We start from the raw sequence: 14785 nt of genomic DNA on the forward strand, positions 1-14785 counted from the left end.
TGATGAAACACCCTGCTCTCAGCTGACAACAATGTTTGGTGGGTACTAATAGAGGTCCTCAGGTTTGAGCATTATTTTACGATGAACAGTGTAGTGTGTTGCTCTAGGTCTTCTGGTCTACAACAAAATGGCAGAGAAGAGCCAATCATAGAAGAGCCTGCCTTTTACCCATGATGCTGAGCATTGCGAGGGGGGGGGGGAGAAGGGGGGATGGGCACTATTGTTGCAGGAAGTGAATGGGACAGAGTTACAAGCAATGGAGGCAAACTGCAGCAACCTGACGGAGAGGATATTACGGCTCACCCTGGAGATCATCTACCTGCTGACCGGGGAGGTGAGGAGGATTCTGGGAGCACTGCCAAAACGTTTGGTTAATTTTTTTTTTGATATCCGGTCGAAAAATTACTTCCCTCCAGGTTAATTAAAAATCCCAAGGAAGGGTCTAATGGACGTATTACATTATACTAAAACAAAATTGACGTCCTTTTTTTTTCCCCACAAATAGAGCTTTCTTTTGGTGGTATTTGATCACCTCTGTGGTTTTTATTTTTTGCACTTTTAAACAAAAAAAGAGCGACAATTATGAAAAAAATGTATTTTTTACTTCTTGCTATAATAAATATCCCCCAAAAAAGCATATAAAACATTTTTTTTCCCTCGGTTTAGGCCAATATGTATTCTTCTACATATTTTTGGTAAAAAAAAAAATCACAATAAGCGTATATTGATTGGTTTGCGCAAAAGTTATAGCGTCTGCAAAATAGGGGATAGATTTATGGCATTTTTATTATTATTTTTTTATTAGTACTGGCGGCGATCTTTTTATCATGACTGCGACATTGCGGCGGACACATCAGACACTTTTAACACTATTTTGTGACCATTGTCATTTATACAGTGATCAGTGCTATAATAATGCACTGATTACTGTGTAAAGGACACTGGCAGGGAAGGGGTTAAACTCTAGGGGGCGGTCAAGGGGTTAAGTGTGCCCTAGGGCAGTGATGGCAAACCTTGGCACCCCAGATGTTTTGGAACTACAGTTTCCCATGATGCTCAACTACACTGCAGAGTGCATGAGCATCATGGGAAATTAAGTTCCAAAATATCTGAGGTGCCAAGGTTCGGCATCACTGTCCTAGGGAGTGATTCTAACTGTAGGGGGGATGGGCTCACTACAACATGACAGAAATCACTGCTCCTGATGATAGGGAGCAGTAGACCTCTGTCATGTTGCTATAACAGGGAAATGCCTTGTTTAAATAGGCATCTCCCTGTTCACGATTGCGGGACCCCAGTGGACATCCAGTCAGCAGGACCCGCGGGCACGGTCTCGCAGTACGTGGCGCGTGCGTGCCCACTAGCCCGCAAATTAAAGGGGACGTACAGGCATGCCCATTTGCCCACCCCTGCCATTGTGCCAACGTATATCTGCGTGCGGATGTCGGCAAGTGGTTAAATTATTTGAATCCTACTTAAACACACTGGTCCTAGCCTTGACCCTAAAGCTAGGTTTAGATGTGCGGTTGGGAGGCATTAAAAATGCGGGTTGGACTAGCAGGGATGACTCGGAGTGCATAATTGGGCAACTGTTTCTAAATCTGACAGCTTTTTCATAAGTATCAGAGAGCAGTTGCATATGCCCGGTCTGCCCATCTTAAGATGGATTTTTGCCAAACTCCAGCCATAAACAGGACCATTTGGGTCACATTAGTGTTCCTATTTGGGCTATGGGAGGAAAGAGGCACAGTTGACACATTTCGGGTGGAATAGTGACTGGACCGGTGTGTGGTTCAAATGTTTCCAGCTGGTTTGATGTCAAGATCTGATGGCCAGGAGTGTCTAAAGCGGCCTTTCGCAACCTTTTCAACACAGGGGAACCCTTAAAATAACTTTGTGGTCTTGGGGAACTAAAAATTACTATATCTACATCTCATGATACGTTAGTGATGATCGGTGGGAAGAATGCTCCTTACACTTGTGGTCATTAGGAAGAATTACCTCTCAACAAATAGTTAAAAAGATCAATGGTGCCAGCGGGAACTTATCTGAGTGGCAGAAATTGCTCAAAGGAATCCCTTTCAACCTCAGGAGGAACCCTAGGGTTCCACAGAATCTTAGTTGAGAAACACTGGTGCTAAAGCCTCCCTTAACATCTATTAAGGGGTGGTAGTATTATGCTGCTCTGTACAGTACTCTAGTTCTGCTGTAAAGGGGTATCCTCTTAAGTCTGATCAGGCTCAGGACCTCCTCAATGCACAGGGTTCCTTTAGCCCCGTACACACGAGCGGACTTTTCAACATCCAAGGTCCGACAGAATGATTCCGTCAGACTATTCGATCGTGTGTGGGCTGCAACGGACTTTTGATTCGCAAAAGTCTGACGGACTTTAGAAAATGGAACATGCTTCAAATTTTTCCGACGGAACTCCGCCGGACCCAGTTCCTACCGAAAAATTTGCTCGTGTGTATGCTATTCCGACGGACTAAAACCGACGCTAGGGCAGCTATTGGCTACTGGCTATGAACTTCCTTATTCGAGTCCAGTCGTACGTCATCACGTTCGAATCCGTTGGAGTTTGGTGTGATTGTGTGTGGCCAAGTCCGCTCAGCCGAAAAGTCCGTCAGAACTCTGTCAGAACTCTGTCAGAACTCTGTCAGAACTCTGTCAGAACTCCGGCAGAACTCCTTCGGAAGTCTGTCGGACATAAGTCCTCTCGTGTGTACGGGGCTTTTGTGTTCCAGCCTTGCTCAACACCTATGTTCTCACATTTTTCAGATCACTATCAATGAGTTGGGGTAGCAGCTTTCTAGATAGACTAGAGGTGTGGGGTGTGTGCAGTGTTTGATCATACATTTTATTTGCAAAAATGAGAAGAAATAATATTACCTCTGAAAGGGAGATGCTTTCAATCACTTATTAATAAAGAGGGAGGACGATGGCAGCAAGTTGTAACTTCTGTTGTTGGGAAATGTATATACCATAGTTGCCAACAATGTAAAAAAAAAATTTGGGACACTTTTTTGGCAGTGGGCAGAGTCGTGGTATAATTAGGGGGCGGGGCATTCGCTTATAGGTGTGGCATAGGAAAAGGTAAAAATTTGGCGCGCTGCGCATCGCGGCAAAAAATGGCCGTGGTTTACGTAAAATGGTGGGCGTGGCTTACATGGGGCGTGGCTCGAAGGGGTGTGGTTAGAGTCTGAGATGAATGCGGGATGGAGAGGGAAAGGAGGGGGATGGAGAGAGGGAAAGGGGGGGAAGAGGGAAAGGAGGGACAGTAGCCCCCCGATCCTACACCACAATAGCAATATGTGTTTTCCAGAGTTTGACAATCAGCAGATAAAGATACTCCAAATACCTGGTGTTGGCGCTTCAATCATCCCAGCGCCATGATTGTTATGGTGTCAGGATGATTGAAACGCATTATTTCTATTATTACATTGTAATATAAAATGAAATCATTCAACTCACCATAATGCAGAATCAGTGGTAGCCATGCGCGCGTCACTAGCCACGTTGCCTGCCACAAGATGCCATCAGGAGTCTGTCCTTACATCAAGTGCCCCATCAGAGGTACCTTCCTCACATCTGTGTCCATCAGTGGAGCCCCTCCTTACATCTGGTGCCCCTCTGACATCCACAGACCGCCCCCCCACATCCTGCACAGACCTGCCCCCACATACTCCACAGACCGGCCCCCACATCTCCAGACTGGCCCCCGACATACCACTGGCCCCCAACATCCACAGACTGGCCCCGACATACAACTGGCCCCCCCACATCCACAGACTGCCCCCCCCACATCCATAGACTGGCCCCCCACATCCACAGACTGGCTCCCGACATACCACTGGCCCCCACATTCACAGACTGGCCCCCCACATTCACAGACTGGCCCCCACATCCACAGACTGGCCCCCGACATCCACAGACTGGCCCCAACATTCACAGACTGGCCCCCGACATCCGCGCGCAGACATTTAACTGTGGCGCCGCCCACCGCCCTTTACACTGACACAAACACACACTAGCAGCGGGGGTGGGCGGTGCCACAGGTGTAGACCAACTTCTGGTCTTCTTAAAAATGGCGGCCAGCAATTTAATTTCCCAGGACAAACCGAATTTCGCTGGACATTTCCCGGGACAAAATTAATTAGGGACAAATGTCCTAATCCCGGGAATGTCCCGCGAAATTCGGGACAGTTGGCAACTATGATATACTGATTGCTAACCTTTCGCCACAGGATAACATAGTTGTGAAGAAGACATCAGGAGATGGACAAAACCCTATCATGGTCCCTCTACATTCCTTACTGGTTCCAGAAAGAAACCATGAGCAGAAGATTCTACAAGTCACCAAGAAAATAACTGACCTCCTGATGAGAGAGGTAAGCGATGCCGGGAATTCTGGGACATTATCCAGTAACAGACAAGGGATGTGTCTGGATGGTGACTGTATCATTGTGTGTGTCAGGTTCCTATAAGGTGTCAGGATGTCTCCATGGAAGTGTAGAGGCCTTTTCACTACTTTGCTTTATATTTATATTCAGAGTGAAAACTGGAGCAATATTAATGTTAGTATTAAAGAAGAAATAAAAGAAGAGGAGGCGGATGGTGTGAAGAAAGAACTGGAGTGTTTAGAAGGACACAAGGATCTCTACAAGGACATCATGATGGAGAATCAGCCGCCCCTCACATCACCGGGTAAGAGGAGACTTTATTGTAAAGGAGAGAGCAGTACGGAGGCTCCACCTAGATCCCCCATCATCTGATAAACACATAGAAACAATGTATTCAGTCAGTGTGTGTGTTTCCTACAGATGGGTCCAGTAATGGGAACCCACCAGAGAGATGTCCCCGTCCTCTGTATTCCCGGGATTCCACACAGGAAGATCACACCATCCCTCACCATCATCAGGTAGGTGGGACTGAAGATGTCCCAAACTTGGCTCTAAACTGATGATATCCTTCTATGTAGTCTCAGGATAATAGTACTCACAATCATTTTGTGCTTTTAGGGGGACGAAGTGATGGGTATAAAAATTGTGATTAAAGAGGAAGAAGAGATGTATGAGATAGATGATCAGCTGTCTATAAATGAAGATGAAATGATGGTGACAATTACAAAGGAGGAATCTTCTCTTGATGGCAGCACAGGTAAATATTATAAAATACAGCACTTCACATGTTTATTGTAAACATTCTTTTACATTTCAGTTTATTGTCACCAAGTTTAGGTATGCAGATTGTACACCATATGAAAGGTCCATCTCCAGTCCTCAATATAACGTCATGTTCCCAACAAATGAGGTGGAGATACTGAAACTGCCAGAATCCGCCTCCTCCTCCTCCTCCTCTCACTCCTCTTGTGTGTTCTGTGGCATAGAAACAATGGTGTCTGCATAAAGTGGGCCTTGAGAGGAAAGGAATTCCTTCTCTTCGTCCCACTGCTCTGCCTCGGGTGCCCTGTCCATAATGCCATGCAGAGTCTGCTTCAGCAGGAACAAAACAGGAATTGTGTCACTGATGCATGCATTGTCATGGCTCACCATCCTTGTGGCCTCCTCAACTGGTAACAGTACAGTGCATGCATCCTTTATGAACAGCCATTGGCATGGGGAAAATAAGCCAAGCCAGCCTGAGCCTGTCGCTGTGCCATACTCACACAGGTACTCGTTGATGGCCCTCTGCTGCGTGTGCAGCCGCTGCAGCATTGCCAAAGTCGAGCTCCACCTGGTGGGCATTTCACAAATCAGGCGGTTTACAAGCAAGTGGAATTCCCGCTGAATTTCAGCCAACCGAGCACTGGGTGTGTATGACCACTTAAAATGGCTACACACTCTTCTGGCCTGCTTTAGAAGATCTTCCAGCCCTGGGTACCTATTTAGGAAAAGCTGCACCACCAAATTGAGGCATGTGCCAGGCATGGCACGTGTGTCAACTTTCCCTTTCCCTGCGGACAGGAGGTTTGTGCCATTATCACACACCACCATTCCTGGCTCCAGCTATCGTGGTGTGAACCACCTCTGGGCCTGTCCCTGCAGAGCTGCAAGAATCTCTGCTCCAGTGTGGTTCCTGTCCCCTAAAACACACCAGCTGAAGCACTGCATGGCACCTTTTAGCCTGACTCATTGAATAGCCCTTTGAACGCTTAGGAGGTATTTGAGGTTCATAGGACAATTCAGCAGAGGAGGGCATGGAAGAGGAGGAGGGAGTAGAGCTGACAAATCTGGCATCATCACCAGCTGTATGGAGACATGGTGGCACAACAAGCTGCAGTACTGATCCCTGTTCTGCATCCTTCTGAGTTGCAAGCAGAATTACCCATTGTGCTGCGAACAAAATATATTGTCCCTTCCCATGCTTACTGGACCACGTGTCAGCAGTAATGTGGACTTCGTGGCTGACTGCCTTGCCCACTGATGTCACAACATTGCCTTCCATGTGATGGCAGAGATATGGAATGGCCTTACGTGAAAAGAAATAGCGACTGTGAACCTGCCATTGTGGTACAGCACATTCTGCAAATTCACGGGGGCAGAATCCCCCAGGCATAAAGGCAGAAGTTGTAGAGCCAGCAGCTTTTTTTTTTTTTTTATTTATTAACAGTTTTATCAACACATACAGTACAACACACATATACCAACCCCCCCCCCCCCCCCTTAATCCCCTGTTACATGTCTAAGACATCCATGACAGTACCGTCCGACCCGCATACAGAAAAATACCATACTCATATCACTCCCCCGCCCAGTATAGCAAGCCTGAAATCAAAAACCCAGCCCCAACACAATGGATTAATTCACAGTACCATTAGCATCTAGCCAACATTGCCACACTTTCTCAAATTTTTTGGGGCGTGCCAGCAGCTTTGACAAGCTTGCATTTAGACGCTGGGCATGTGGGTGGCAGGGATTGTATTTTTTTTCTGCTACAGCAGATGGGGCAGTAAGGGGAGGTGGGTAGGCAGTTGAACCAAGAGACGGTGCTCAGAGGTGGGTAGAGGGCTGTGACAAGGGGTGACTCAGAAAAGAGGAGTACCTTCACCCATTCTTTGAGAAAAAAGCCCTGTATATAGCCATCATTAAGCCTTCTCCTCAGAACTTTAAGGTGTGTTCTACCAGATTTGTAGAGCTGAAACATGGTCAGGCTTTCATCCGGAGCCACAGACTGGATGTGGATCTGGATTAGGAGGTGGACTTTGGATATAAAGTTTTATCTTGAGTTTTTATCTGCTGGTTTTTTGTCTTGGGCCATACTGGAAAAACAAATCTTACTGGTAATGCTCTTTTCATGTAGTCACTATGGCAGGGCACGCTTACTACCTTCCTTGGTGTTTAATTGTCTTTTTTTTTTTTTGCATCTATATGTGGTATTGAGGGTTGTTGGCTTTATGTAAATGTAATTGTTCTTTCTATTTCTTGCCCTTTGCAGGTGGGCTGTCAAGGTGACTACATGGAAGGGTATTATCAATAAGAGCAATTTGTGATTTTTAATTGTTGTTATCAATTTTTCCAACAGGAGGACCCAAAGATGATAGTGACGTGGCACAGTGTTCTCCAGGAGTAAGCATCATTACTCAAAATGTACATCACAAACGTAATCATACATTAACATCAACAGATCGGAATAAGTCTGAGGTGTACAAAGATAAATCACACACTATTATCCCAAAGGTCCAACCATGCCTTCGCGGGGCAGATCTATCCCCAGATCCTTATGGACCCGAGGAATCTTCTCCCAATAACTTGCCTCCTTTTCAGGAAAAACGCTACACGTGTTCCGAGTGTGAGAAGTCCTTCAAGAAGAAATCCAAACTTATCGAACACATGAGAATACACACCGGGGAAAAGCCCTTCTCGTGTCCCGAGTGTGGAAAGTCTTTCACCCAGAAGTCTCTACTCAACAGACACCAGAGAGTCCACACCGGCGAGAAGCCCTTTTCATGTGCTGATTGCGGGAAGTGCTTCCCCAGTAGAGGAAACCGTGATAAGCACATGAGAATCCACACCGGGGAGAAGCCCTATTCCTGTAACAAGTGTGGAAAGTGCTTCTCCGATAAAGGGAACTGTGGTAAACACATGAAAACTCACACAGGTGAGAAGTCATTATCCTGTCCGGAATGCGGCAAATTTTTTGCGCAGAAAATGACACTAATCATCCACCAGAATACACACCTCGGAGGCTGCTGAAAAACTTATGGTGACATTTCATAATCAAAATCGTTATGCTAGTAGAACAATTGTACGATGAGGCAATCTGAAAGGAGAAGTAGTGTATAGGTAAACTCCTTACAGCAAAGAAAAAACACTGGGATGCATAACCATGAGTCCAATAAACCATTCTTTATCAGGTATGTCAGGGGATGATGCTGGTAAGCTGCCTTTCACAAGATGCCACTCCCCCAGAGAGACAAAATAAATCTCTGAATCAAGACATAAATAAAAACACATCAGAGGGCGCCATCTAAGTGCAGCATTAAAACATTTATTGTATGATAAAAAAAAACTAATTGGCAACTCACATGAAGTATATTTTTTGAAGGCATGTTGAGCATAAGAAATCATAACGTCCAAGGAACCCTTTAGCAGAGGTACCAAGTCCAGGGACTGTGCAGCACTTATGCTGGCTGGGTAGGCATAGGAAGCTCAGAGCACTTCCTGGTTGGGACGAGACTCCAGGGGAACCCATTGGATGATGTCGGACACCGGGGGATGTCCTGGGGCCATAGCTTTGTGTTTCAAGGTGCTCCTGCCTTTTTGTCAAGCCTTGAAACCTGTAGCCACGCCCCCAGGATGTTCCCCAGCATCCAACATCATCCATTGGGTTCCTCTGGAGTCTTCTCCTGACCAGCAAGTTCTCTGAACTTCCTATGCCTAGTTAGGATGAGACCCCAGAGGAACCCAATGGAAAATGTCTGATGCTGGGGGCGTCTCGGGGGCTTGGCTACACATTTCAAGGCTCGACAAAGAGGCAGGAGCTCTTTGAAACATGTAACCATGCTCCCAGGACATCCCCCCAGTGTATGACATCATCCTCTGGAGTCTCCTCCCAACCAGGAAGTGCTCTGACCTTCCTATGCCTACCCAGCCAGCGGCAGTGCTGCACAATCCCTGGACGGGATGCCTCTACTACAGGGTTCCCTGGATGTCCTGATTTATTATTCTGTACATGCTTTCACAAACTTACTTCATGTGAGTTGCCAATTTGTTTTTATCATACAATAAATGTTTTGATGCTGCACTTAGATGGCACCCTTCGCTGTGTGTGTTTTTATGTCTTGAAAGGATCAGCCAACGAATATGGAAAAATTGTAATTTCATTCTTATGGTGTGGTCTCTTTTTCAATTTCTAATTTATTGTCTTATCTTCATGTTGTAGTTTTGCTTAAAACTCTAACTTTTTCCCTTGTCCATTCTGGGAATATTCCCCTCTTTCTGTATCAGGCAGACAAAAATTGAGGGGAAATCTCTCCAACAAGCACACATGCATCCATAAAACTCTTGATTTAGTAGGGTGCAGAAGAGATTTTTTTAATTTTTATGGCTGTACATGCCACCAGTGAAAAGACTTATAGTCCCAACGATAGTTGTCAATGGGACAAGAAACCAGGAACTTTCTCAACAGAGATACAGACAACAATAACCTGACAGAGGCTCCATTCAATTAAATTTGGAAAAAGATCTTTTGCCTGAATTTCCACTTTAATAACTGAAGTTCTCTGGGAACAATGGTGGGGTCTCAGGCTGTCCTTCCTGCTACATAACAGTATTAATTGCGTTACAGCAATAAAATAAAGTTCTCATTTGTAACCTACAGTATGGTCTCTTGTTTGATTTTATGTCTTGTTAACACTGATCACATTTGCTTGCCCCTCTCGTTTTCACAAGAAGTACTTGTGAGGCCGAGATGCCGAGAGCGGTTTGCCCTTGCAACTACGTGCACCCCATCCCCCGAAGGTGAAACAGGGAGTGGGTGGCACGCAGAGGCACGGGCCACCAGCAAGTGTAAGTTGCTGGTGGCCCGTGATCTTGTTACCACTGATCACATTTGCTTGCCCCTCTCGTTTTCACAAGAAGTACTTGTGAGGCCGAGATGCCGAGAGCGGTTTGCCCTTGCAACTACGCGCACCCCATCCCCCGAAGGTGGAACAGGGAGTGGGTGGCACGCAGAGGCACGGGCCACCAGCAAGTGTAAGTTCCTGAAGAAGTCTGTAGAGCTGTGCAGAGGGTGAGCCGAGGTTCAGGAACTGGCTGAGGGTCCGGTGCATAATTTTAGCAGACAATCCGGAATACAGCAAGGGATCAGGCACAAGAGGAAGTAAACAAGTCCGTAAAGCAGACCAGGGGTCAAATCCGTGTAAGCAAGTAAGCAAGACCGTTGGGCAGGCCGAGGGTAAAACACTTGTAAGCAGGTTGTGCAGCGTCCATAAAGCCGGCCGAGGGTCAAACGCGTGTAGGCAGATCAGGCAAAGTCTGTTGAGCAAGCCGAGGGTCACATCGAGGAGAACAGCAGCGTAGTCAAAAACATTCCGGGTCACAGCAGATAGTCAGATATGGCAAAACTGAAAACAGGTACAAACGGGAAGCTAACGACAAACCAGCAACCCGTTTGGACGCCAGAGCCCTTTGAAATAGCGCTGCACCATCAGGCCGCGCACGTGTGTGCGTCGGAGCGCCAATCCACCACGCATGCGTGCAGGAGCATGGCGAGCATGGGTGGAAAAAGTCCTTCTCTTACACTCGTGTTCTGAGTGTGAGAAGTTCCTCAAAAACAATACAGATCTCATTTAACACCACAAAATCCACATTGTGGAAAGGCTCTTCTCATTTACGGAAAGTCTTTCACTGAGAAATCCAAACTCAATAAACACCATAGAATGCACACTTGCGAGAAGCCTTTACCCTGTTCCGAGTGCAAAAAGTGTTTCTCTGGGAAATCCAAACTCAATAAACACCAGGGAGTTCACACCGGTGAGAAGCCCTTTTCCTACCCGAGTCCGGAAAATGTTTCTCTGAAAAAACCAAACTCAACAAACGCCAAAGAGTGCACACCGGCAAGAAGTTCCTTCCCTCTTCTGAGTGCAGAAAGTGTTTCTCTGATAAAGGGATCTGTAATTAGTACATGATGAGAAGCTATTTTCTTGTCCAGAATAGTTGCACCCCAGAGCAGTAACCCCAGCGAAAAATGCTTTTCATGTGTTGAGTGTGAGAAGTCCTTCAGAAAGAAGTCAAATCTTGTTGTACACCAGAGAATCCACACCAGTGAAAAACCCTTTTCGTGTTCCAAATGTGAGAAGTCCTTCATAAAGAAATCGGTACTCATTCAACACCAGAGAATCCATACCAGTGAAAAACACTTTTCATGTTCCGAGTGTGAAAACTCCTTCACAAAGAAATCAAAACTCGTCCAACACCAGAGAACACCACACTGGGGAGAAGCCCTTCTTGTGTTCTGAGTGTGGAAAGTCTTTATCTCTAAAATCGATACTCATAACGCACCAGAGAGTTCACACCGGTGAGAAGCCATTTTCATGTTCCGAGTGCGGAAAGTGTTTCTCCGATAAAGGGAACTGTGATAAGCACATGAGAATTCACACCGGCGAGAGGCCGTTTTCCTGTTCAGAATGCAGAAAAAGTTTTGCACAGAAAGTGACACTAATTATCCACCAGAGAACACACACCATCTGCGAGAAGCCCTATTCCTGTTCTGAATGTGGAAAGTGCTTCTCCATTAAATGGAACTGTGACAAGCACATGAGGATTCACACTGGTAAGAAACCATCTTCCTGATGAGAATGAGGCAAATGTTTTCCAATAATTATCCACCAGAGAACACACACCACCCAAGGCCACTGTACAACTGATGGAGTCTTATAGTCTCGTGGTGGAGTCCCATAGACTGAATTATGTCCGTAGAACAGTAAAGAGGAGGCAGGGACACTAACAACCCAAAAGTGTTTCTTACCTATTCCATTCTGTCAAAAATGAAAAATAAAGTTTTGGCTAGATTTCCACTTTAATTATTGAAGTTCTTTGGGAACAATGGTGGGGTCTCAGGCTGTCCTCTATTCTTGCACTGGACTTCCATTTTATTTAGAGATGTTCTCTGGGAACAGTGATGGGGTCTCAGGCTGTCCTCCATTCTTGCACTGGACTTCCATTTTATTTAGAGATGTTCTCTGGGAACAGTGGTGGGGTCTCAGGCTGTCCTTTGTTCTTGCACTGGACATCCATTTTATTTAGAGAAGTTCTCTGGGAACAATGGTGGGGTCTCAGGCTGTCCTCCGTTCTTGCACTGAACTTCCATTTTATTTAGAGATGTTCTCTGGGAACAGTGGTGGGGTCTCAGGCTGTCTTTTGTTCTTGCACTCGACTTCCATTTTATTTAGAGTTCTCTGGGAACAATGGTGGGGTCTCAGGCTGTCCTTTGTTCTTGCACTGGACTTCCATTTTATTTAGAGATGTTCTCTGGGAACAGTGGTGGGGTCTCTGGCTGTCCTCCGTTCTTGCACTGGACTTCCATTTTATTTAGAGATGTTCTCTGGGAACAGTGGTGGGGTCTCAGGCTGTCCTTTGTTCTTGCACTCGACTTCCATTTTATTTAGAGTTCTCTGGGAACAATGGTGGGGTCTCAGGCTGTCCTCCGTTCTTGCACTGGACTTCCATTTTATTTAGAGTTCTCTGGGAACAATGGTGTGGTCTCAGGCTGTCCTTTGTTCTTGCACTGGACTTCCATTTTATTTAGAGAAGTTCTCTGGGAACAATGGTGGGGTCTCAGGCTGTCCTCCATTCTTGCACTGGACTTCCATTTTATTTAGAGTTCTCTGGGAACAATGGTGGGGTCTCAGGCTGTCCTCCGTTCTTGCACTGGACTTCCATTTTATTTAGAGATGTTCTCTGGGAACAGTGGTGGGTCTCAGGCTGTCCTTTGTTCTTGTACTCGACTTCCATTTTATATAGAGTTCTCTGGGAACAATGGTGGGGTCTCAGGCTGTCCTCTGTTCTTGCACTGGACTTCCATTTTATTTAGAGAAGTTCTCTGGGAACAATGGTGGGGTCTCAGGCTGTCCTCCGTTCTTGCATTAGACTTCCATTTTATTTTGAGAAGACAACAGAGAGTGGTTTGAGTGGCTCTAAAATATCATGCACCTCATCCCGATTGTTGGGAGTAATGAAAAAGGAGGATTGGGATTATTGTGGTGCTTGAAATAATTATTGCATATAAGAATTATATAAAATAGTTACTTTATTGGTACAAAAAAGAGAAAGAGAGACACAGGGTTCAATTAAAACCAATTGCAGAGCATATACATATTCCATGTAATGGGTTGCTGGTGTCCCAATAAAAGAAGGTGGTCACAAGTAGATGTTATGTCCCAACATGTTTCGCCAGTGATGGCCCTCAAAGGAAAAGGGGAGGGGGTTTAGATGTAAAAAAGTGGGGCCCCAGCCGGGGATAGTGCGAAGAAGACCGTGTACAGCCACAGGAGGTAGATAAAGACCCTACATGCTCAATACCATAGAACAAATAGGTTCAGGGGCACCAGTGTGCTGTTACAGTATGGAAAAGAGACCAAAAATGTACCAAAAGTCTCAAATTGTCCCAAAGTCTCAAAACTGAACTTTTATCCACTGCACAGAATGATGAACAAGTGCGGTCGCCCCTGGTCTCTCTTGGGAACAATGGTGGTGTCTCTGACTGGTCTCCGTTCATGCACTGGACTTCTATTTTATTTAGAGAAGTTCTCTGGGAATAATGATGGGGTCTCAGGCTTTCCTTCTTTGATACTTCACATCAAAGTATTAATTGAGTGACAGCAATACATTATTGGACTCATAGTACAGACTATACATGGGTAAGGACTTCTATCAACAGAAGGTCTATTGTCAGAGGGACAAGTCCTCATACCTGGGCTTGTTTGCAGGGCCCTATACAAAAAAAGACTCTGCCCGGCTCCCCTGCACACTAACCCCTTTTCTTGAACCTCCTGCCAACCCAGCCTGGCTGCCCTGCACACTCACACCTTCTCCGGAACCTCCTGCCAACCCAGCCTGGCTGCCCTGCACACACACACCTTCTCCAGAACCTCCTGCCAACCCAGCCTGGCTGCCCTGCACACACACACCTTCTCCAGAACCTCCTGCCAACCCAGCCTGGCTGCCCTGCACACTCACACCTTCTCCAGAACCTCCTGCCAACCCAGCCTGGCTGCCCTGCACACACACACCTTCTCCAGAACCTCCTGCCAACCCAGCCTGGCTGCCCTGCACACACACACCTTCTCCAGAACCTCCTGCCAACCCAGCCTGGCTGCCCTGCACACACACACCTTCTCCAGAACCTCCTGCCAACCCAGCCTGGCTGCCCTGCACACTCACACCTTCTCCAGAACCTCCTGCCAACCCAGCCTGGCTGCCCTGCACACACACACCTTCTCCAGAACCTCCTGCCAACCCAGCCTGGCTGCCCTGCACACTCACCTCCTCTCCTGACCCTCCTGGAGACTCAGCGTGTTACAAAGGGGGTTGTCAAGTATGGTTGGGATTGCGGACCCTCCTTTGCGGCCTGTTTGGATAGCACACCCGTGTGGGTTACAGGGAAACACAGAAATTAGAATTTTGAAAAGCGCAAAATACAGGACTCACAGTAATAGCAAGAGTATAGTGCAGCACTGGGGTGCTGGTCTTACAGGCAGACAGGACAGGGAATACTAGTAAGAAACAATTACTGAAATGGGGTGCAGAGCTCACAGAGACAGGAGTATCTTGCATCAGTGGGATCC

The 14785-nt window shown here is 46.4% G+C and overlaps 1 protein-coding gene across 1 annotated transcript in view; it reads left to right on the top strand.

Moving 5' to 3' along the window:
- Nucleotides 1–14785, top strand: part of LOC143955221 (uncharacterized) — a 145377-nt gene that overhangs the window by 98169 nt on the left and 32423 nt on the right. The window contains exons 33-41 of the mRNA XM_077465304.1: nucleotides 191–334; nucleotides 4245–4388; nucleotides 4551–4704; nucleotides 4821–4918; nucleotides 5019–5157; nucleotides 7522–7777; nucleotides 9010–9021; nucleotides 11152–11348; nucleotides 11422–11782. Coding sequence (XP_077321430.1) covers nucleotides 191–334; nucleotides 4245–4388; nucleotides 4551–4704; nucleotides 4821–4918; nucleotides 5019–5157; nucleotides 7522–7777; nucleotides 9010–9021; nucleotides 11152–11348; nucleotides 11422–11782 — 1505 coding nt within the window. The remainder of the gene's footprint in view (nucleotides 1–190; nucleotides 335–4244; nucleotides 4389–4550; nucleotides 4705–4820; nucleotides 4919–5018; nucleotides 5158–7521; nucleotides 7778–9009; nucleotides 9022–11151; nucleotides 11349–11421; nucleotides 11783–14785) is intronic.

This window comes from Lithobates pipiens, unplaced genomic scaffold (assembly GCF_037356315.1).
Source record: "Lithobates pipiens isolate NorthernLeopardFrog02 unplaced genomic scaffold, aLitPip1_a1.2 Scaffold_35, whole genome shotgun sequence".
Classification (NCBI taxonomy): domain Eukaryota; kingdom Metazoa; phylum Chordata; class Amphibia; order Anura; family Ranidae; genus Lithobates; species Lithobates pipiens.